Consider the following 20,275-nt stretch of genomic DNA (forward strand, 5'->3'; position numbering starts at 1 on the left):
GATAAGGGAGCAGGTAGAAACTAGTACAGACTGGAGGGACAGGAACTGTAAGGGACCAGTTCAGAATAGAAGGACAAAGACACACAGGGCACAGAGTTTTAGCAGAGCAAAGCCGCAGCAATCGGAGAGCAGGGCAGAGCTGCAGGAGGCGAGACAGGACCAGAGCAGAGCCTCCGGTTGCGGCGACCAGAGCAGAGCCGCAGGTTGTGACGACTAGAGCGGAGCCGCAGGTTGCGGTGAGCAGAACAGAGCAGAGCCGCAGGTTGCTGCGAGAAAAGCAGAGCCGCAAGTTGCGGCGAGCAGAACAGAAGGTGTGAACACAAGGATACGTACAGTTGAGTGGGAAAGTCAACAGACAAGGATACAAACAGGTACAGGTATAGACCAGAGTTAAGACAGGGACAGACACGGGAACAAGTACAGGACAAGGATTCAGGACTGGGTGGAAGAAGCAAGACACAAGAATACAGATACACGGGCCTGGGCATGCAGCCCCCAGGGTGACAGACAGGACAGGACCTGGCAACTCAGTAGCAAGACACCCGATACATCGTCACACAATAGACACCTGTCACAAAGACACACAATACTAGACACTCGATGCATAGACACCTTATACATAGACACCCGATACAGACACATGATACATAGATACCCTATACATAGACGATATATATATATATATATATATATATATATATATATATACTAGATTGTGGCCCGATTCTAACGCATCGGGTATTCTAGAATATGCATGTCCCCGTAGTATATGGACAATGATGATTCCAGAATTCGCGGCAGACTGTGCCCGTCGTTGATTGGTCGAGGCAACCTTTATGACATCATCATCGCCATGGCAACCATTATGACATCTACGTCGATACTGTGCCCGTTGCAATCAGACGTGGGATGTCTACGTCCTTTATGACATCATCGTCGCTGTGCCGGTCGCTGATTGGCGGCCTCGACCAATCAGAGACGCGGGATTTCTACGTCGATGATGATGATGTCATAAAGGTTGCCTTGACCAATCAGAGACGCGGGATTTCTACGTCGATGGCGACGATGATGTCATAAAGGTTGCCTTGACCAATCAGAGACGCGGGATTTCTACGTCGATGGCGACGATGATGTCATAAAGGTTGCCTCGACCAATCAGCGACGGGCACAGTCTGCCGCAAATTCTGGAATCATCATTGTCCATATACTACGGGGACATGCATATTCTAGAATACCCGATGCGTTAGAATCGGGCCACAACCTAGTATATATATACATACATACATATATATATATATATATATATATATATATATATATATATATATATATATATATATCATGGCCAAACGTATTAACACCCCTGCAATTCTGTCAGATAATACTCAGTTTCTTCCTGAAAATGATTGCAATCACAAATTATTTGGTATTATTATCTTCATTTACTTTGTCTTAAATGAAAAAAACACAAAAAGAATTGTCCTAAAGCCAAATTGGATATAATTCCACACCAAACATAAAAAAGGGGGTGGACAAAAGTATTGGCACCGTTCGAAAAATCATGTGATGCTTCTCTAGTTTGTGTAATTAACAGCACCTGTAACTTACCTGTGGCACCTAACAGGTGTTGGCAATAACTAAATCACACTTGCAGCCAGTTGACATGGATTAAAGTTGACTCAACCTCTGTTCTGTGTCCTTGCGTGTACCACATTGAGCATGGAGAAAAGAAAGAAGACCAAAGAACTGTCTGAGGACTTGAGAAACCAAATTGTGAGGAAGCATGAGCAATCTCAAGGCTTCAAGTCCATCTCCAAAGACCTGAATGTTCCTGTGTCTACCGTGCGCAGTGTCATCAAGAAGTTTAAAGCCCATGGCACTGTGGCTAACCTCCCTAGATGTGGACGGAAAAGAAAAATTGACAAGAGATTTCAACGCAAGATTGTGCGGATGTTTGATAATGAACCTAGACTAACATCCAAACAAGTTCAAGCTGCCCTGCAGTCCGAGGGTACAACAGTGTCAACCCGTACTATCCGTCGGCGTCTGAATGAAAAGGGACTGTATGGTAGGAGACCCAGGAAGACCCCACTTCTTTCCCCGAGACATAAAAAAGCCAGGCTGGAGTTTGCCAAAACTTACCTGAAAAAGCCTAAAACGTTTTGGAAGAATGTTCTCTGGTCAGATGAGACAAAAGTAGAGCTTTTTGGGCAAAGGCATCAACATAGAGTTTACAGGAGAAAAAAAGAGGCATTCAAAGAAAAGAACACGGTCCCTACAGTCAAACATGGCGGAGGTTCCCTGATGTTTTGGGGTTGCTTTGCTGCCTCTGGCACTGGACTGCTTGACCATGTGCCTGGCATTATGAAGTCTGAAGACTACCAACAAATTTTGCAGCATAATGTAGGGCCCAGTGTGAGAAAGCTGGGTCTCCCTCAGAGGTCATGGGTCTTCCAGCAGGACAATGACCCAAAACACACTTCAAAAAGCACTAGAAAATGGTTTGAGAGAAAGCACTGGAGACTTCTAAGGTGGCCAGCAATGAGTCAAGACCTGAATCCCATAGAACACCTGTGGAGAGATCTAAAAATGGCAGTTTGGAGAAGGCACCCTTCAAATATCAGGGACCTGGAGCAGTTTGCTAAAGAAGAATGGTCTAAAATTCCAGCAGAGCATTGTAAGAAACTCATTGATGGTTACCGGAAGCGGTTGGTCTCAGTCATTTTGGCTAAAGGTTGTGCAACCAAGTATTAGGCTGAGGGTGCCAATACTTTTGTCTGGTCCATTTTTGGAGTTTTGTGTGAAATGATCAATGTTTTGCTTTTTGCTTCATTCTCTTTTGTGTTTTTTCATTTAAGACAAATTAAATGAAGATAATAATAATGAAGAATTTGTGATTGCAATCATTTTCAGAAAGAAAATTAGTATTATCTGACAGAATTGCAGGGGTGTCAATACTTTTGGCCACAACTGTGTATGTGTGTGTAAATATAAATAAATATATATTGCACCCAGAGTACAGACACCCAATATATAGAAGTTATTTAGGGGAGTCTAGGCCAATACTAAAATAAAGGGACAGATTTCACTCTGTATTCGTTAAAGGAGGTGGTCTGTGGTCCTTACTTGTTTCAGAGTTTGGTTCTGTATTTTTGCAGGGGGGCTGATTTGGGACTTTGTATTTGTTTAGGTCAGGGATGTCAAACTCAAATTCACAGAGGGTCCAAATTAAAAGTTTGGACAAAGTTACAGGACAGTCTTGATATTTATTAAGAAAATGTGTACATTTGAGGATGATTTTGCTTATCAAATATAACTATAAACTTTTTCATTTGGAAACAAAGTAAAAAAAAAAAAGTTGTCCCACGAACAAAGTACATTTTAATTAATAGATCTGAGAATGAAATATTGGAATAATCTAATTTGTTGTGTAAGAGCAGTAAAACCATATGGCCCAATGGTCTAATTTAAATATGTAATAAAAGGGTATAAAAAAAACCTCAAATACAGAAAATAAAATGATGCAAGCAAGTGTCCCCAAAAACAGTAAGATACCCCCACAGTGAATTCCTCCAGAATATCCCCTCCCTCAATATCCACTACAAAGAATGGTGACCCTATCACAGTATTATTCTCCGACTGTAATCCCTACACAGCCCTGCATACAGTACAATAGGCCCTGCATTGCCCTCCATACAGTATAATGGTCCCACATAGTCCTACATACAGTCAAATGGCCACATTTTAACTTTACTTGCTTTTCTCTTATTGTTCCAGGTTCAGCATTATGGACACAGTTTTCGCCTAATTAATCATTCGTGACGCTTCAAAATGTTGAAAAAAAATCAAAATCAATCTAACGTTTTTTTTTTATTAAGCATTGGAATACATTTTAAAGCTTATCAAAAAGGTAGAGCAACTTTTTCTATAAAAAGCGGCAAAAGAGCACAAGCCCAAAAATAAGCATCTTTAATTTCAGCGAATATCGGGCACTCGTTTTGATGAATTTGGTGCCAAATCTGCCAGCAGAACAGGAAAACAATACAAAGAAAAATTGGACTTTTAAAAAATAAAAGGAGCGCAATTGAATGGAGACCAAAGTGTATTAGAAAGTTACAGAACTTTTTATGATTCAGCGAAATCGAGGGAATCGATTCCGTAAATGATCGCATCCGTGCTGCTGTTTTTTTGTTTGTTTTTTTTGCAGGAAGCTTGGGCTGCATTGTGTGCCCTCATCCTCCACATTGCTGCGGCTCAGTTTTCGGTAGGTGAGCCCTGTGACTATAGTAACCCATGACTGGCACTTCTGCTAATCCTCCTTGCACAATTTCTCCTGTGTCCAGGCTCGGCCTCTGGCAGCCAGGAGGAGTGTCTTGTGTTATTTAGAGCCTGGCTATGCTTGCAGGCAAAGCTTTTGAGCCTTTCATTCTGTCTGGCTGCTGACAGAGACACAAATGCCTTCTCTATACTACAGTGCGACCATTGTATCTCTGCTGCTTCTCAGCTCTTTGTCTGGACTGGGGCAGTCGCTTACAAGAACCTATTATATCGGCATTGTGGAGGAGTCCTGGGACTATGCACCGAGCGGCCAAAATCTCATCTCCGGACTCAACATATCTGATGACGAGTAAGTGCGATGTGTCTGGTCTTTGTCTTATTTTGTGACTTTTCAGCGTTATTGTAATTTTCATTGAATACGTATAGAATTGAATCACGTGACGCAGCTCACGGCCAAATTCGACCCTTGTCCTGATGAATGGGACTTGCACGTCTGCAGTGCCGAGGGGTCCACTGTGCTGCAACTTTGACGCAACCTTCGTCTTTGCAGACTCGTCATTAAAGGGATTTCCCGCAATAGACATTTATCGCCTAGGATGCGTGATAACTATAAAGCTGACCCCCACTGATCACCATAATAAAACCCCCCCAAACACAATAGATAGCGGTCAAAAGCTAAACAATAGTTTCAGCAGTCAGCTGTCTCTTCTGATTCCTCCATAGATCTGTCGAGCACTCCTATGTTCACCATGAGAAAGCTGCTGCCAGATTCCTATGGCGGTGACTTATCTCACCAACAACAAAAGGATCGGAAGGCCGAAATTAAACAAGCTGGATCCCTGTCTCCTCCAACATCATCTACCAAATGAGTTGTGAAGCCCCCCATTCACATCAGACCGTCGGCTGAGCCCGATAATATTGGCATGTTCATCCAACGTCAATCCAATGTGTATTGAGGCTTTAAATTAATGGTCCAGAGAACCTCTTCCTCCTCAATGATAGAGATAGAATGGAACGATAGTTAAGCATGCCTCCTTTTTCATCATTCAATGTCTTTGAATGAAACATCAATCCACATTATCAATCACCACTGCGTCCATTCTAGTGATTGTAGGGTCCCAACACTGTAGCCCCTCTGGTCTATTTTTATGAAAACCCCTTTAGAGAGGATCTATCACTTGCTATAAATATTTAATCTTTTCCCTTGTGTAAATGCCGCAGTTCTCCTGAATCCGACGTTATTTTTCTTTCGTTCCTGCACTTCTCCATTCCGGAGATATGTCCCCCCTCTTATCTGTATGTGAACCTAGTCTTTTTAACCAAGTGATCCTCAAGACATCGTCCACAGAGAATGGTTGAGAACTTCACCCACTTGGCTAAAAAGATCTGGTGTTGTTTTTGATCTTCTCCATTCCTGAGATATGGCCTAACCAAGTGGGCATGACCCTCAAGAAGACTCCCATAAATGAGAGTTGAGGACTACACCCACTTGGCTAAAAAGAGTAGATTTACGTGCAGTAAAGGGGAGGCCATATTTCAGGAATGGAGAAGAGCATGGACAAAAGGAAAACCACACCAGATCCACGAGAAGAGCGAGATTACAGCAGGTAAAAAAATAGATATTTAAGGCAAGTGGCATAGCCTTTCTTTATGTGGCATCCTCTATGTGAAATTGGCTTCAGGAGATGGTGAGTGCCAGGTTGATTGAGTTTTACAGGAAGGTTTTTTCCAATCTCTGCAGTGGTGACATATGGCCAAGTGGAAATCCTCATGAATAATGATCCTACCTGCTAATTGCATACTCAGCATACTTCATAAAGGTCATAGTCACCTGAAATACATTAGTAATGAGTTTATTGTAACACAATCTATGACATATTTTATTACCTTATTTATAGATGATATTTACATCAGTGGTGAAGGGTTATCTCTAGCCCTGTTCATTATTCTCTAGCCCATGTCATTAGTATCCTTGAGCCAAGGTGACATTGGTGAGGGACCCAGATTGACCCTATCATATAAGTGATGTACAATACTTTAGAGTTTATGCATCATGGACAGAGGAAGTTGCAGCGCCCCAGAGATCTGGTTGTTGCAGTATGACACTCTGCCACTAAGGGGAGTGATGGTACGTCTGATGGCACTGAAGGAGTTCTACTGACCAGGTATCACCAGCACACATTACACTTCACACTTCGGCCACTAGGGGGAGAAAAAGGCTTTATTTATTGGGCCACTCCTCACACTGGTAAAACTAGGGGTTGGATAGGAAGTTAGTCAGAAGTTGACTGGGTTGGATTCAGGCAACATCCCGTGGCAGGGGGTGTTGCAGGGAGAAGACACAGGGGGTCCCTGTCAGGCGTGGGAACCTGGCAGGTACCTAGCGAACAGAGCAGAACGTTACGGAACAGCGCCTGCACTACCTTGCTGCTGTATCCTAAGAAAGAGACACGAAGGGAAGGACATTGTGGAACAGTGAGAAATGAGATCAAGCACAAAGTAGAGCCAGTAGGAGTCGTGCCATGAGACCGAAGCAACATCCTACTGAGGCGCGTAGCCGGTGGCCGGAATACCGCGGAAGTAACTGACTCTAGGCCTTACTTCGAACTCCGCAGGACAGTTAATTATAGGTTGGCTGTCTACCTTAAATTTCCTACGAAGACATAGGGGGCAACGCGTGGAGAGGGGCGTCTCTAGGGTCCCGGAAGAGCCCCGAGCCTTCCCGTCATATGGGTGCGTCCTAGCAAGACATAGGGGGCAACACGTGGAGAGGGGCGTCTCTAGGGTCCCGGAAGAGCTCCGAGCCTTCCCGTCATACAGGTGCGTCCTAGCCATAACATACCTGGGGGATGAGAAACTAGTAACATCTGGAACAAGAGAGAGAGAATTAGAAAGAATGAACGAACGAGAACAGAAGTTGTGAGGACTATTCCGAATGCTCAGCAGGGTAGGACTACAACACACAGGCGCTAGTGGTAGGCACTGATTTCCATCTGCGAAGGAAACTCTGGAAGTGCCCATCAGACCGGCCAGTCTCAGATAGCCCTGTTAATCGTGCTCTGGATTGAGGATCCTGAAGTCTTCAGTAAAGAGGTAAAGAGACTGCAACCTTGTGTCCTCGTTATTGCCTGCACCTCACACCATCACCATCCACCTTACTGGGAAGCCCTGGGGACATACTTCACCTGTGGGAAGGTATACCATCTAGCTGCCATTCTATTACCCCAGCGGACCCCACAGCAGCATCGGTCACCCTGACCGAATACCACAGGTGGCGTCACGAAACCTTGACAGACTCCTATCACCTTTTATTGGACGCCCCTTAGCAGGGTCACGGACCGGGTCCAGCCACCGTGACAACCCCAGAACTGAGACAGAAAGGACCAGTACCGAGAACTCGTGGCCCCGTGTCTGGGGGCGCTCCAAAGTGATAGCTCAATATTCCTTACTTGAGTCCTTGTACCTCTGCCTGAGCCAAATGGATGTGTGCACACTGGAGGAAGCTTCAGGTTGTGTGCAGAGCAGCTCCAATGGCCAACTGCAGGTGACCCCAGCCGTCAGGAGCTAAGCCATGAGGTTGGTTATTTTGAGAGCCCGAGGTGCCGACGTTTCCCAGTTGTGGTGACCCTGAACTCAGAGTGTAAGGACCTCTTTTGAATGAGGGCAATTTAATTATTTGATTTTTTTGCAAATTGTCCTGACTTACACCCTATTGCCACCTAATGGAAATAGCAATAATAAAAATCAATATTGGCTCTTTAATGAGCATTGTCATATGACTACAGATAAAAGCCAAACCAGATTGTCAATTTGCAGACACGTGTTTCAGGGTATTGCCCCTCATCAGTGCAAAGCAAGAGATCTGATTTGGCAGTATGAGAGGCCTCTGACTGGGGTCTAAGTGGTAATGTCTCTCCTAGTGGAGGGTGACATGGCTGACGAGTACACATCCCTTCTGACTAGGAGGGGGTACTTTAAAATGTTCCAACTAAAAGTCAAGACCTTATTACACTCTACATCCTTCACTATTTAATTTGTCATTGTGTGTCGTAATCACTAGAACTTTTCAGAGTTCGGTACCCTTATTCGTTTCCTTTTGAATGGTCCAGAGGGATGGGGGATCATGTGGCCATCAAGCTCTGCTACCTCCAGCAAACCCTTGGCCATCTGGGAGGGAGCCGAACTAGACTGAGCTTGAATTCTACTGAGGTAGCAGCTCCAGTGGATGCACAACAGTCTCTCTCCTAGCTGCCCCCTTCTGTGGCTTTCTGGTCCGGTGGGACAGGGAAACTTTTATTTGGGACCTTCTCCTTTTGTATGGTAGTATGCACCGGTCTCGGGTGTGGATCTTTAAGTGCATATACCCAGACTCTGGAACACCATGAGTAAGGGAACACGCAGAGTCAGAACTACATTGGTGTTGCAGATCTCTGTAGATATGTACCTAGTTTTATTTTTGCAATAAAGTATTGAAGACTTTTACACCCTTGCTGAGCTGGACCGCTAGACTTACCTTTCCTTTTCAATAAATCAATTTACGTTGAGGTTGTACCGGGCTCCATGTGTTAAACTTGATTTTGCTGTGAGCTGGCAATTCTTTTTTTATTGCATGGGCAGACTAGGGATGGGCATACAGAGTAGATTTCACAAAGGAGGTGTCTGGTTTAGAAATAACATTTCCCTCATGATGAATTCTGTGTAACTAAAGGGTCTTTATCTCTAGAAGACCCAGCACGCTTTACATTACATGATCAGTCATTAAAAGTAAAGGGACTGTGTAATGCCTTTTTTCGCCTACGGGTGTGCTGTAGGAAAATTTAACACTTTTGCACTTTACAGCTGATCGCTAGAAGCTAGGTGCTTAAGAAAAGATTAGCTGAATACCTTATCAAATAAAAAAAGGGCAATGAAGTGGCTCAGTGGTTGCTTTCCAGCACTGGGGTCCTGGGTTCAAATCCCAACATGGACAAAATCTGCAAGGAGTTTGTATGTTCTCCCTGTGTCTGTGTGAGTTTCATCTCATACTTTTAATATTTGGGATGGGTGCATACTCAAGTGCTATATGACGAAAGAGTGCCATAGTGATATGCAAAAATAATCCACTTTATGGCACAATTCCTACTGTTCATGATCCACCAGCATAATCTTTTTTCCTCCTACGTATCAACAAGATTGGCCATAAATATTTGTGGGCCAACCTTCTGGGGTCTGCTGATACCTTGATGAATGGCATAGTTTAATACCAGTTTGGCAGAATAGGTACAATTTAATTTCACCCCCAAAAATCCTTATAAAATCTGCCTGTTTCCAGCCTGAGGAAGGTCAAAATTTTACTGAAGAATGGAGTTCTGGAGGTCAGATCCCAATCTATCAAATATTGATGGTATATACTAAGAAGAGAATCAATCTCTTTTGGGAAACATATAGCAGGAAGGAACTAAAAATTGTATTTATTTTCTTTAAGAGATGTACTTTAAAGAGGATGTGTCACTTGCCCTAATTTTTTTTTTTATCCGTTGAAAATACCGCTGTTCTCCTGAATCCGGCGTTGGTTTTCTTTTATGCTTGCACCTCTTTGTTCCTGAGATATGACTCCTTCTTCCTTGTATATAAATCTAGTCATATTAGCCAAGTGGGCATGGATTTGAATGCGACGCCTACAAAGTAGGTTTAATGGCCAAACCCCGTGGTTAAAAAGACTAGAACAGGAAAAAGAGGCCATATCTCGGAAAGGGAGAGGAGCAGGTCCAAAAGAAAGACCACGCCGAATTCAGGAGGACAGAGGTATTTTCACCAGGTAAAGAAAATTAAATACTGTACTTATTACAAGTGACAAGATTCAGGTCAAGTTTACCAAAAAAAATCATAAAGTGTTTTGGGGCCTTTCTTTCTTATTGCATACATGTATAAATGTGATAAAACTGAAAGTTCTCCTTAAGCTTTCACTTCTTAAGTATTATTGAGAAATTCTAGGAAACGGTTTAGGCTGTTTACTGTTTAACTTGGTGAAGTTGGCATTCCACCCACAACGGTGACAGCAAATCTGGCACTCACGTAGGTACTTTGAGCCAGGCCAAAATACTTCTTATCCAGGTTACGTTGACATGTGTTGAAACTAATTTCCCTTATTGGCAGTTATATTTGGAGGAACAAAGAGTTGGATTAGTCAGGTTACTTAGTCATTAGAGGATTACAATTATCAACTCAGTTTAAGATGATGTTATTCTCTACTGGAGAACAGTGAGAGCCCGTTGAGCATATTATCACTGTAGGAGGCTTATAGATCGGGATTCCATGTATTGTCCCTGTATTGGTCTCTATTAGTGATGAGCGAGTGTACTCGTTGCTCGTGTTTTCCCGAGCAGGCTCGGGTGACCTCCGAGTATTTGTAACTGCTTGGAGATTTCATTTTCATCAGGCAGCTGAATGATTTACAGCTTCTAGCCAGGCTGAGTACATGTGGGGGTTCCCTAGCAACCAGGCAACCCCCACATGTACTCAGCCTGGCTAGTAGCTGTAAATCATTCAGCTGCCATGATGAAAATTAAATCTCCGAGCAGTCATAAATACTCGGAGGTCACCAGAGCAATGAGTGCACTCGCTCATCACTAGTCTCTATCACTCATAAGAACATTTATTTTTAAAAAGTATAAAATCAAGAAAATTACCAGTATATTTGGATTTAGGGTGTATTGGACTCAAAAAAAATAGGAAAAATATTTCATACTAATTAAAACTTCTACAATGGTCTAAGGGTATGAAGGCATTTATTATCACTACTTTTGATGGTTTAGGAAAGAAGGTCCCATGTTTATTCTCTGGTGGTCTAATGGAAAAAAAGAAGGTCCCACATTTTATTTTATGGTGATCTAGTTTAGGAAATATGGTCCATTTTTTTTATTCCATGGTGGAGTACCGTTTTAAAGAAGGTCCCAAATTTATTCCTTGGTGGTCTAATGAAAGAAAGAAGGTCAATTACTTATTTGATGGTGGTATAGAGTAAGAAAGAAAGTCCCTTACTAATTCTCTGGAAGTTTAATGGAAGAAAGAAAGTCCCATATTTATTCACTAGTGGTTTAGTTTAGGAAATAAGGGCCCTTGTTTATTTCATAGTGGTGTACAGTGAGGAAGAAGGTACCTTATTTCTTCCTTGGTGGTCTAGTGGAACAAAAAAGATCCCTCATTTATTCCCTGGTGATCTGATAGAAGAAAGAAGATCATTTATTTATTCTATGGTAGAGTAGATGAAGATAGAAGGTCTCTTATTTATTGCCTGGTAGTCTAATGGAAGAAAGAAGGCCCTATAGTTATTCACCGGTGGTTTAGTGGAAGAAATAGTGTCCCTTGTTTATTTCATGGTGGTGTAGAAAAAGAAAGAAGGTACCGTACTGTACCTTATTAATTTCCTTGTGGTCTAATGCAAGAATAAATGTCCCTTATTTATTCCAAGACAATATGGAGGAAGAAAGGAGATCTCTTATTTAATCCGATGCAGTCTAATGGCAGAAAGAAGGTCCTTTATTTATTCCCTGGTGGTCTAAGTTAAGATAGAAGATCCCTTACTTATTCTCTGGTAGACTCTGGTAAGAAAAAAAATCCCGTATTTACTGGTAGTCTCTGGTAAGAAAGAAGTTCCCTTATTTATTCCCTGATGGTCTAGTGATAGAAAGATTATCCCTTATTTATTCCCAGGGGGTCTAAAGTAAGAAAGAAGATTCTTTATTTGGCCCCTGGTGGTCTAAGTTAAGAAAGAAGGTCTCTTATTGTTCCATGGTGATATAGTGGAAAGAAGGTTTCTTATTTATTTCCTAATGGTCTAGGGTAAAAAAAGAACCCTTATTTATTATTTGGTGGTCTTGAGTAATAGTGATATAGTTAATATCTGGTGGTCTAGGGTTACCGTGTAAATACACAATACATTTTTTTTATTCCTGGAGGTCCAGTGTAAAATTGGGATTATGCCTCGGGGTTGCTGTAGATGAACAAGTCTCAATATCGTTTGATGATATTCAAGGTTAAAGTAGGTGGTTAATACCTGCTAGTTAAGGCTTTAATTTCAGTGTCTTTTGCACTATATACAAAATGAAGGGCAGTCCAGTAGCCTATTGTTGGGATCAGGTGTTGATGTATGTAAAAGTGGTGGGCTAGAGAGATCTATGGAAGAAACCCCGCGGTGAGTTTCCTTGAGATCTTTGTAAGAGTTATCATCCTACATCATTAAGAGAGGACTGAAAAGAGTAGACGGCGAGCTGACCAATACGTTGTGGGGCTGGGTTAGTCTAGCCAGGGATGAGGGCAGCTTATGGATTTTTGTTCCGGTTGCTGCTAAAGTGGTATGGCTGAGTGCATTGTCAGCCAGGTAGGGGTCAGTTACGAAAAAATTTGCTGGGCTTGTAAGAGACGCCAGTCTGGGACTGGTTGGGTGGTGCTGGAGAGGGTATAGTATATCTGAGTCTGAGAGGGACTGTGTGGGAAATCAGCTTTGGAGGGACTTTTAGGTTGTGTTCCTTGAGGCCTGCTGCAAGGATCAGTTCCATTTTTGGGGGGCTAAAAATATGGAGGTCCCATGGCTTAAAAAAGAGAGACTAGTAAACTGTTTTTGTTTTTTTTTTGCTTAATTAGAAGTCAAGAGCCAGATGCCAGGTCCCCGTAAAGTGACGAGATTAACGGCACAGACTTAACCATGAGCAGTCTTATCCAAACTATTGTCATGGAATATGGTACTTGGACGTCAAACTACATGACCTCCCTTGATGTTTATGGTTTGCTAGACTAGTTTTACCAGCTCATTGCTACAGTGGCTTCTCCTTTTAAAACTCTTTTCTTTCATGTCCCTCTCAGTTAGTGTGAGTGTTCTTCCAGCAAGACACTTACAAAAAGAGACACATTTCTGGTGGCCATACACACTAGGCCAAAGTTGGCCAAACCCTGCCAATTACAGCGGGACCTTTTGACCACCTATTGTGCATTCACTAATCAATTGGCAGATTAAAGAATGCAAGAAGAGCAAGAAGGTCTGGGATGATGCTTTTGAGGAGGAAGGTCCTGGCAGGGCAGTACCCAGATATCTTCTATTACTATCTTTGCATAAATCAGTTCTCACAGCTCTTCAGATATAAGACAACACTTTATCATCTGTCATGTAACGTAAATTATTTTATGACAATCACTTGGAATCTATTTCACAGCTACAGTAACTCGCACATGGGTTATATAATATACGTGAAACAATCCCATTACATCTGCTTCTCATTAACATTCACTTCCAACCATTTACATGTATTATGCCTTTGTCTTGACATCATCTGGAGCATTTCTCATGAGTGTGAGATTAAATAACACACATGTTTTTGGGCCCTAGAAAGCGAGTGGGAGGGGTGGGGGAGTCGAGACTATATAACACTTAACCCTAAGGCTATGTGCCCATGTTGCAGAATGTAAGCAGAATTTTTCTCACCAAAACCGGACACCCTTGCCAGGAAATCCGCTAGATGTTTTTCTCGCTTTTTTTTTTTTTTTGCATTTGTCATGTTTTCCATGCGTTTTTTGCGTGTTTTTTTTTTTTTTTTTCATGTGTTCCAATACAATTCTACAGTGGCAAAATTGCCGCAATTCCGCAAAACTAATGAACATGTTGCGTTTTTTCCATCATGCGTTTCCGCTGCGGAAAAAAACGCAGCATGGGCACAACAATTTCGGAATGCAATTGAAATTATTGGGATGCGTTTTTTAAGCGTTTCCGCGGTGGAAAAACATGACAAACGCTTAAAAAACGCTACATGGGCACATAGCCTAAGGGTGGCAATTTTTTTCATTATACGCACATCAACATTGAAAAGAAAGAAAGAAAATTGTGGAATTCTGGAAATCTTGTGATGGACAGACGTGTTACTGATCTGCAAATGATGTAGAAATGGAAACAAAATTTTCAAAACCTTGATTTTTTTTTTCAGTAGGGAATATGAGTGTCATGTGCAGAAATCCACACACTTACTTTTGTGCTATCATTGAGGTTATTAGGTTCTGTAGAAGGACGTAGATCTGGGTATTTATTATGATGGAATATAGGCTGAACTGGATGGACAAATGTCTTTTTTCGGCCTTACTAACTATGTTACTATGTTACTATGTATGTATTAATGGCCATCTGATGAATGTTCTGCCGTGCTGAATTCACTTTGGAAAATCATCAAGATCTGCTTCTGGCAGCTTCCTTTGCAATGACGTCCCAGATGGGCTCAATGGGAGACAAGTCTGGAAAGGCTGCAGGCCATTGTGGCATATTTAGGCCACCCAGGCTGTTCACAGAAACACGATAAACATGCGACCATAGGTTGTTGTGTTGAAAAACGTGACACTTTGGAGAAATGGCCATATCACTGGTTCCACACAGCCACCAAATCAGTGTAGCTCTGAGATTTTAGTGTATCTGAAATGAAGACTAAAGGTGTCCTGCTACTGTTCACTCATGCCACGCCTTACCATAATTTTGAGAGTAGGCCTGGTGTCAGGTTTCTCTGTAAAGTCCTCTTGATGATGCTACCCATGAGATCTTCAAACAAATCTCTAGCTGTCATTGTGTTCATAATAAAAACTGGTCACATCGTTTAAGTGGATGGACCTTCATTCCAGCCTCCATTGCGTCATTCCACCCTCAGGTTTTCATCTGGAGACCATGTGGGCCATGCCATGAAGAGGCCTTCACAGGGAAAAGTCACACCAGTCCTACACTCAGGATTACTGTGAGCGGTGGCCTAATGTACCACTCTAGTATTCATTCCAAATACAGCAACAGCTCGGCATTACATTGATTTTGTTGTAGCCTGGAGCATCTCCGGACTTGACTCCCATTGAGCACATCTGGGACGTAATTGGGAGCTGCCAGCAGTGGATCTTGATGATTTTCCCAAGTTCATTCAGAGCGGCAGAACATTCCTCAGACGACCATTCATAACGACATTGATAGCAGCCAAGGCTGTAGGTGTTCTACTATACGGAACCTCTTTACCCTCTCACCCTTGTGATGGACTCTGTCACTTGTCAGTCCTGACTGCAGATGGAGCGGACTTTGTTTTTCCCACAGCTCCTGCAGACACGTTATTTCCAGACTGCTGGACACCCACATGTATTGGCAATGGTAATTATGTTCGTGTAAGCTGCAAGGTAATAGGAATTTCCCACAAGTGACTCAAAATTCACATTTCCACAGTCGATCATGATGTGTGGAGGTCCCTGGATAAAATGCATATGTGGGTATTAGAAGATGAAATGTAATATTGCATAAGGCCTTCGTGATGATGATGATTGCAATGTTGCACCATTTCTTATACAAGCCACAGACCAGCCCCCTAAATATATACAGACCGCAAGACTAATTCCTGAAAACAAAGGACAGACCCCAGACCAGTTTCCCTCACACTGATATAGCGCCACTTATCATAGACACCTAAGCCCAAAATAAATACAAACTTCAGCTCAGACATCCAAAGTAAATATAGACCGTTGACCAATTTCTGAAAACAACATAAGACCATAAAACAGAACCTGTACGCAACTACAGACCCCTAAAAAAAAATACGGATGTCAAATCCTCTAAATAAATTCATACCCCAGGGGAGTCTCCTAGATCAGACTCCCTAGGTAATACAAGAGCCCAGACCAAAATCTGAATACAAAATTCGGACTGTAATTAAAGCAGACTCTACACACGTACAGACCAAAACAAATACTCTTTCCACATCCTTAAAAAATGTGCAACCCAGGTCAGACCCCCTAGATATGTAAATACAGACCCCAGGTCAAACCTCCTCAATAATATAAACTCTGTGATCAGATCCACTAATAATACATCCTAGACTAGTCTCATAAGTACATACAGACCAGAGATCAGACTCCATAAATATATACAGGGCTTTGACCAGACTACCAACAGATACAGACCCTAATCCAGACACCAAATATATGCCAACCCTAGACCATACCCCAAATACAGACCCCAGACCAAACCCAAAACAGATACAGACCCTACACCATACTCCAAATAGTCACAGACCCTAGACCAGACCCCAAACAGATACAGACCCTACACCATACCCCAAATAGTCACAGACCCTACACCAGACCCCAAACAGATACAAACCCTAATCCAGACACCAAATAGATGCAGACCCTAGACCAGACCCCAAAACAGATAAAGACCCTAGACCAAACCCCAAATAGATACAGACCCCAGACCAGACCCCAAATAGATACAAAGGCTAGACCAGACCCTAAATGGATGCAGACACTTGACCAGACCCCTAATAAATGCTAGACCAGACCCCAAATAGGTCTATTTTTTTAGAGATCAAGTCTAGATTATCTATCACCAGAACCCTAAACAAAAACAGAACATAGAAAATAATTTTAGAACTAAAACCCTAAGCCTTCTAAACAAGTGTAAATGCCATGAATATATACTGATGTAAAACCACAATAAATAAATAAAGAACCCCGGTCAGACCCAGTTGTAAGTAGTAACATCATCAATACCAACTAACATCACAGCGGCTACAAAGAGAAGAAGCTCCAGTCATTACATTAGGGGTGAGTTAATTAAGGTTTGACAAAGTATAGCAGGACAAATTCCAAGTTGATAATTTTGGATGGCCCCCGAGTGATGGGCTAAATATCCAAATGGCCTCTGACTGACAGCTCTATGTAAATGCAGACCCCAAGTCAGATGTCCAGGGTCTTATAGAACCTCTAAAAAAGAACAGATCTAGTACCAGTCCTTTAAATAAATATATATACAATACCAGGCCTCTATTCAAGTACAGATCCTAGATCAAAAGATGAAAACAAAACACAGACCTCAAACCAAACCCCTCAAATAAATACAGGCCCCTTAAATGAATAGTCATCATACCCCTGAATACTGACCCCAGACCAAACCCTCAAAAAAAAATACAGATCCAAGGCACATTCTTTAAATAAATACAGACCACCCCACCTCAGAACACCTGGACTTGAGTACCTTCCAGGAGAGCAGAAGTTCCCCCCACTTTCATGAAGTCCCTTCCACATTTCAGAAAGGTAGGCAAGTATCTCATGAGTCGGGTCTCAGTGCACGGTCCTCTGTATGATGCCCTTATTCCTTAATAGAGCACATAGAAAGGCACTGTCAGGATGATACAGCTGTTTTAAAACCTAAATTAAAGGGGTCTGTTCTGTAGACTTCCCCTTTACTTAAAGCTTTGGTCAGTAGCCCATTATATGTGATCTGTCATGGGGCTACCGCGACAGAGAGGTTCCAGAGAACCGCAGTGCTCTGGGCCTCGTTCACACACAGTGAACAGAAGCTCTTCTCCTGTATTCTGACCTGGCTGCTTTGTGCCAGCAGTGCAGTAGTTAATCTTGTTGCTGAGTTGCTGTGAGCTGGGTCTCTCAGCTGAAGGTGATTTTGTAATCTCCTCCTCTATATAGACCCAGCCTTGACTTTAGTTTTGTCAGTGATCAGTTCAGCTGCCTGGCTTGGAGGTTGAAGGAGCATGGTGTATTAGGAGCTTGGAGGTTTATTTACAGAGATTGGTGTCTGCTGTTTTGGTTGCATGTTAAACCTGTTTCCCTTCCTAGTTTTTTCCTTCTCTTTGCTTCTATGTGTTTCCTCTGTGATTGTGTGAGCATTTGGTGAGTTTGAGACTTTCAGTTACATTGTCTGTATACCCTGTTTATTGTTGTGTTTATACACTGGTGCAGTCCACCTCCTTTGGGGGGTGAGGGGGCCATTGATAGGGCCTGCACAGGAGACAGGGATACGCTGGCGGCTCAAGCCTCCTAACCATCATAGGTGCCCCTGAGATAAGGGAAAGTCAGGGCCCCATTATAGTGGCAGGGACAGGTGCGGGTCCCAGTATGCCGTCCTGCCCCTTTATCGCTGTTAACGGCGTGACATGATCATTTCATATCATCTTGGTTTGGAAGCAAAGCTGCCATTAGGGCAGTACAGCTGGTTCTGTTGTATGTGGCTGCGTGATTTATGATAAAATATAGGTCCTGGCCACAACGCACTAAATTGATATTTCTCCTCAGCAAAACCTTCCAGGCTTTATGCGGCCTTGGAGGAGGATTTTCCACAGCGGACTCTTCCTGCAGGAAGCAAATGTGGATGTCAGTAGCTCAGCCAACAAATTAGCAGCTGTGCTGGTGATGTTTAATGCTGCAGACACACCCCTGCGGAGCTGCACACTGGCGAAGAGTGGCTCTACAACAGTGCAGGCTTGTGCGTATATTTTAGAGTGATTTTTATGAATGTAGGATGCACTGTACTAGGACATTATTACTTAAATTGTCAGTCTGAGGCACAGAGTTATATTCATGTACTTTAGTGATTGAAATTTCAAATGCTTGTAAAAATTAGCAACTTTGCCATTTACTTGTTACTAAACTCCCCTCTATTATCAAGGATGGAAGGATTTTTAATTTAACTGCTTATGGCTTTTTGTCTAGGTTACCGGCCACCTACAGCCGTGGGCAAACGTGCAGTACTTACAATCTTTTTCTTACCTAGCTTGTAAGCACTGCTCTGAAGCTGTCAGGATCACTGGAGCCCAATGTTAGTTCCCGATCTGGCAAACTGCAGTGAATCTGCAATTCTCTGATGCTGCGGAGGGAAAACTGCCTCACATAGCAGCGTCAGAGTGCACAGCATGGGCTGGTGGTGCAGTGATGTTGCTAGTCCGGGCTGTCAATCATGCAGGAGTTGCTGGGTGGCCAAGTGACTTGTTCTGTGTTGGAGGGAATCCCGTGTGTGTTTGGGTGGAGGTTAGAGTAGAGGTAGTGATTAGAAATGAGTGGATCAGGTAAAATTAGAATTTGCAGATTTCCTGGGAAATTCGATTCACGGAGAAGTTGTTCACCTAGTATTTAATGTTCCTTATTACGCGCTGAGGTCTCCTTAGAATTCAGAGCATAATAAATGTAGATGTAAAAAATAAAAAAAAAATCCTTATACTTGCCTTACTGCTTACTTCTCTGGCTCCACACCATCAACCGTCCGGTTATTGTTGCATCTTCAGATCACCACCACTCACCCTGCAATCCGAGCCTCTCACTCTGGACCAGGACTTCCAGCTTTGATGAGACTCCGGAGGGTTGTGCACATGTGTCCGCAAGGTGGTCTTTCTTCCTTATGTCCTTCCTTACGTCCTTCCTTCCCTTCTTCACTCTCTCCTTCCTTCCTTCCGTTCTTCCTTCCTTTTTGTCCTTCCTTCCCTCCTTCCGTCCTTCCCTCCTTCCTTACATCCTTCCTTCTCTCCTTCGTTCCTTACATCCTTGCCTCCCTCCTTCCTTCTTTACGTCCTTCCTTCCCTCCTTCGCTCCCCCCTTATGTCCTTTCCTCTCTCCTTTCTTCCCTCCCTCCTTCACGCCCTCCTTCCATCCCTCCTTCCTTCCCTCCTTGACTCTCTCTTCTTCCTTACATCCTTCTCTCCTTCCTTCCTAACGTCCTTCCTTTCCTCCCTCCTTCCTTCTTTACATCCTTTGCTCCCTCCTTCCTTACGTCCTTCCTTCTCGCCTTTCCTCCCTCCCTCCTTCATTCCCTCCTTCATTCTCTCCTTCCATCCCTCTTTACTTACGTCTTTCCTTCTCTCCTTTCCTCCCTTCCTCCTTCACTCCCTCCTTCCTTACATCCTTCCTTCGCTCCTTTCCTCCCTCCTTCACATCCTCCTTCTTTACTTCTTTTTTTTTGCTGGTATTCAATAATGCTAGGGCCAATATATTAGCTTTAGAAGAATATATTCCCCCTGTTATGTATATAGCAGCTCATGCAGCAAATTACCAGCCGGCGATCACCTGATTGTCCAAACTGCGGCAGTACGCATTCTGTGTATACTGATCCAAAAGACAAAGACGATATGTTCCAAAACCGGTCACAAAATACACCTTTATTTAAAAATTGTTTAACATCCATGGTTGTCATTTTAGGGAAAAACAGAGAAGAAAGCATGATATTAAAAAT

General features: G+C 42.8%; 1 protein-coding gene across 2 annotated transcripts in view; it reads left to right on the forward strand.

The window, feature by feature from the left end:
- Positions 1-4,357: 4,357 nt before the first annotated feature.
- Positions 4,358-20,275, forward strand: part of HEPHL1 (hephaestin like 1) — an 87,392-nt gene continuing 71,474 nt past the window's right edge. For both annotated transcript variants that reach the window (XM_069759155.1, XM_069759156.1), the window contains exon 1: positions 4,358-4,627. In XM_069759155.1, the coding sequence (XP_069615256.1) occupies positions 4,455-4,627 (173 nt within the window). In that variant the 5' untranslated portion in view covers positions 4,358-4,454. The remainder of the gene's footprint in view (positions 4,628-20,275) is intronic.

Source organism: Ranitomeya imitator, chromosome 3 (assembly GCF_032444005.1).
Source record: "Ranitomeya imitator isolate aRanImi1 chromosome 3, aRanImi1.pri, whole genome shotgun sequence".
Classification (NCBI taxonomy): domain Eukaryota; kingdom Metazoa; phylum Chordata; class Amphibia; order Anura; family Dendrobatidae; genus Ranitomeya; species Ranitomeya imitator.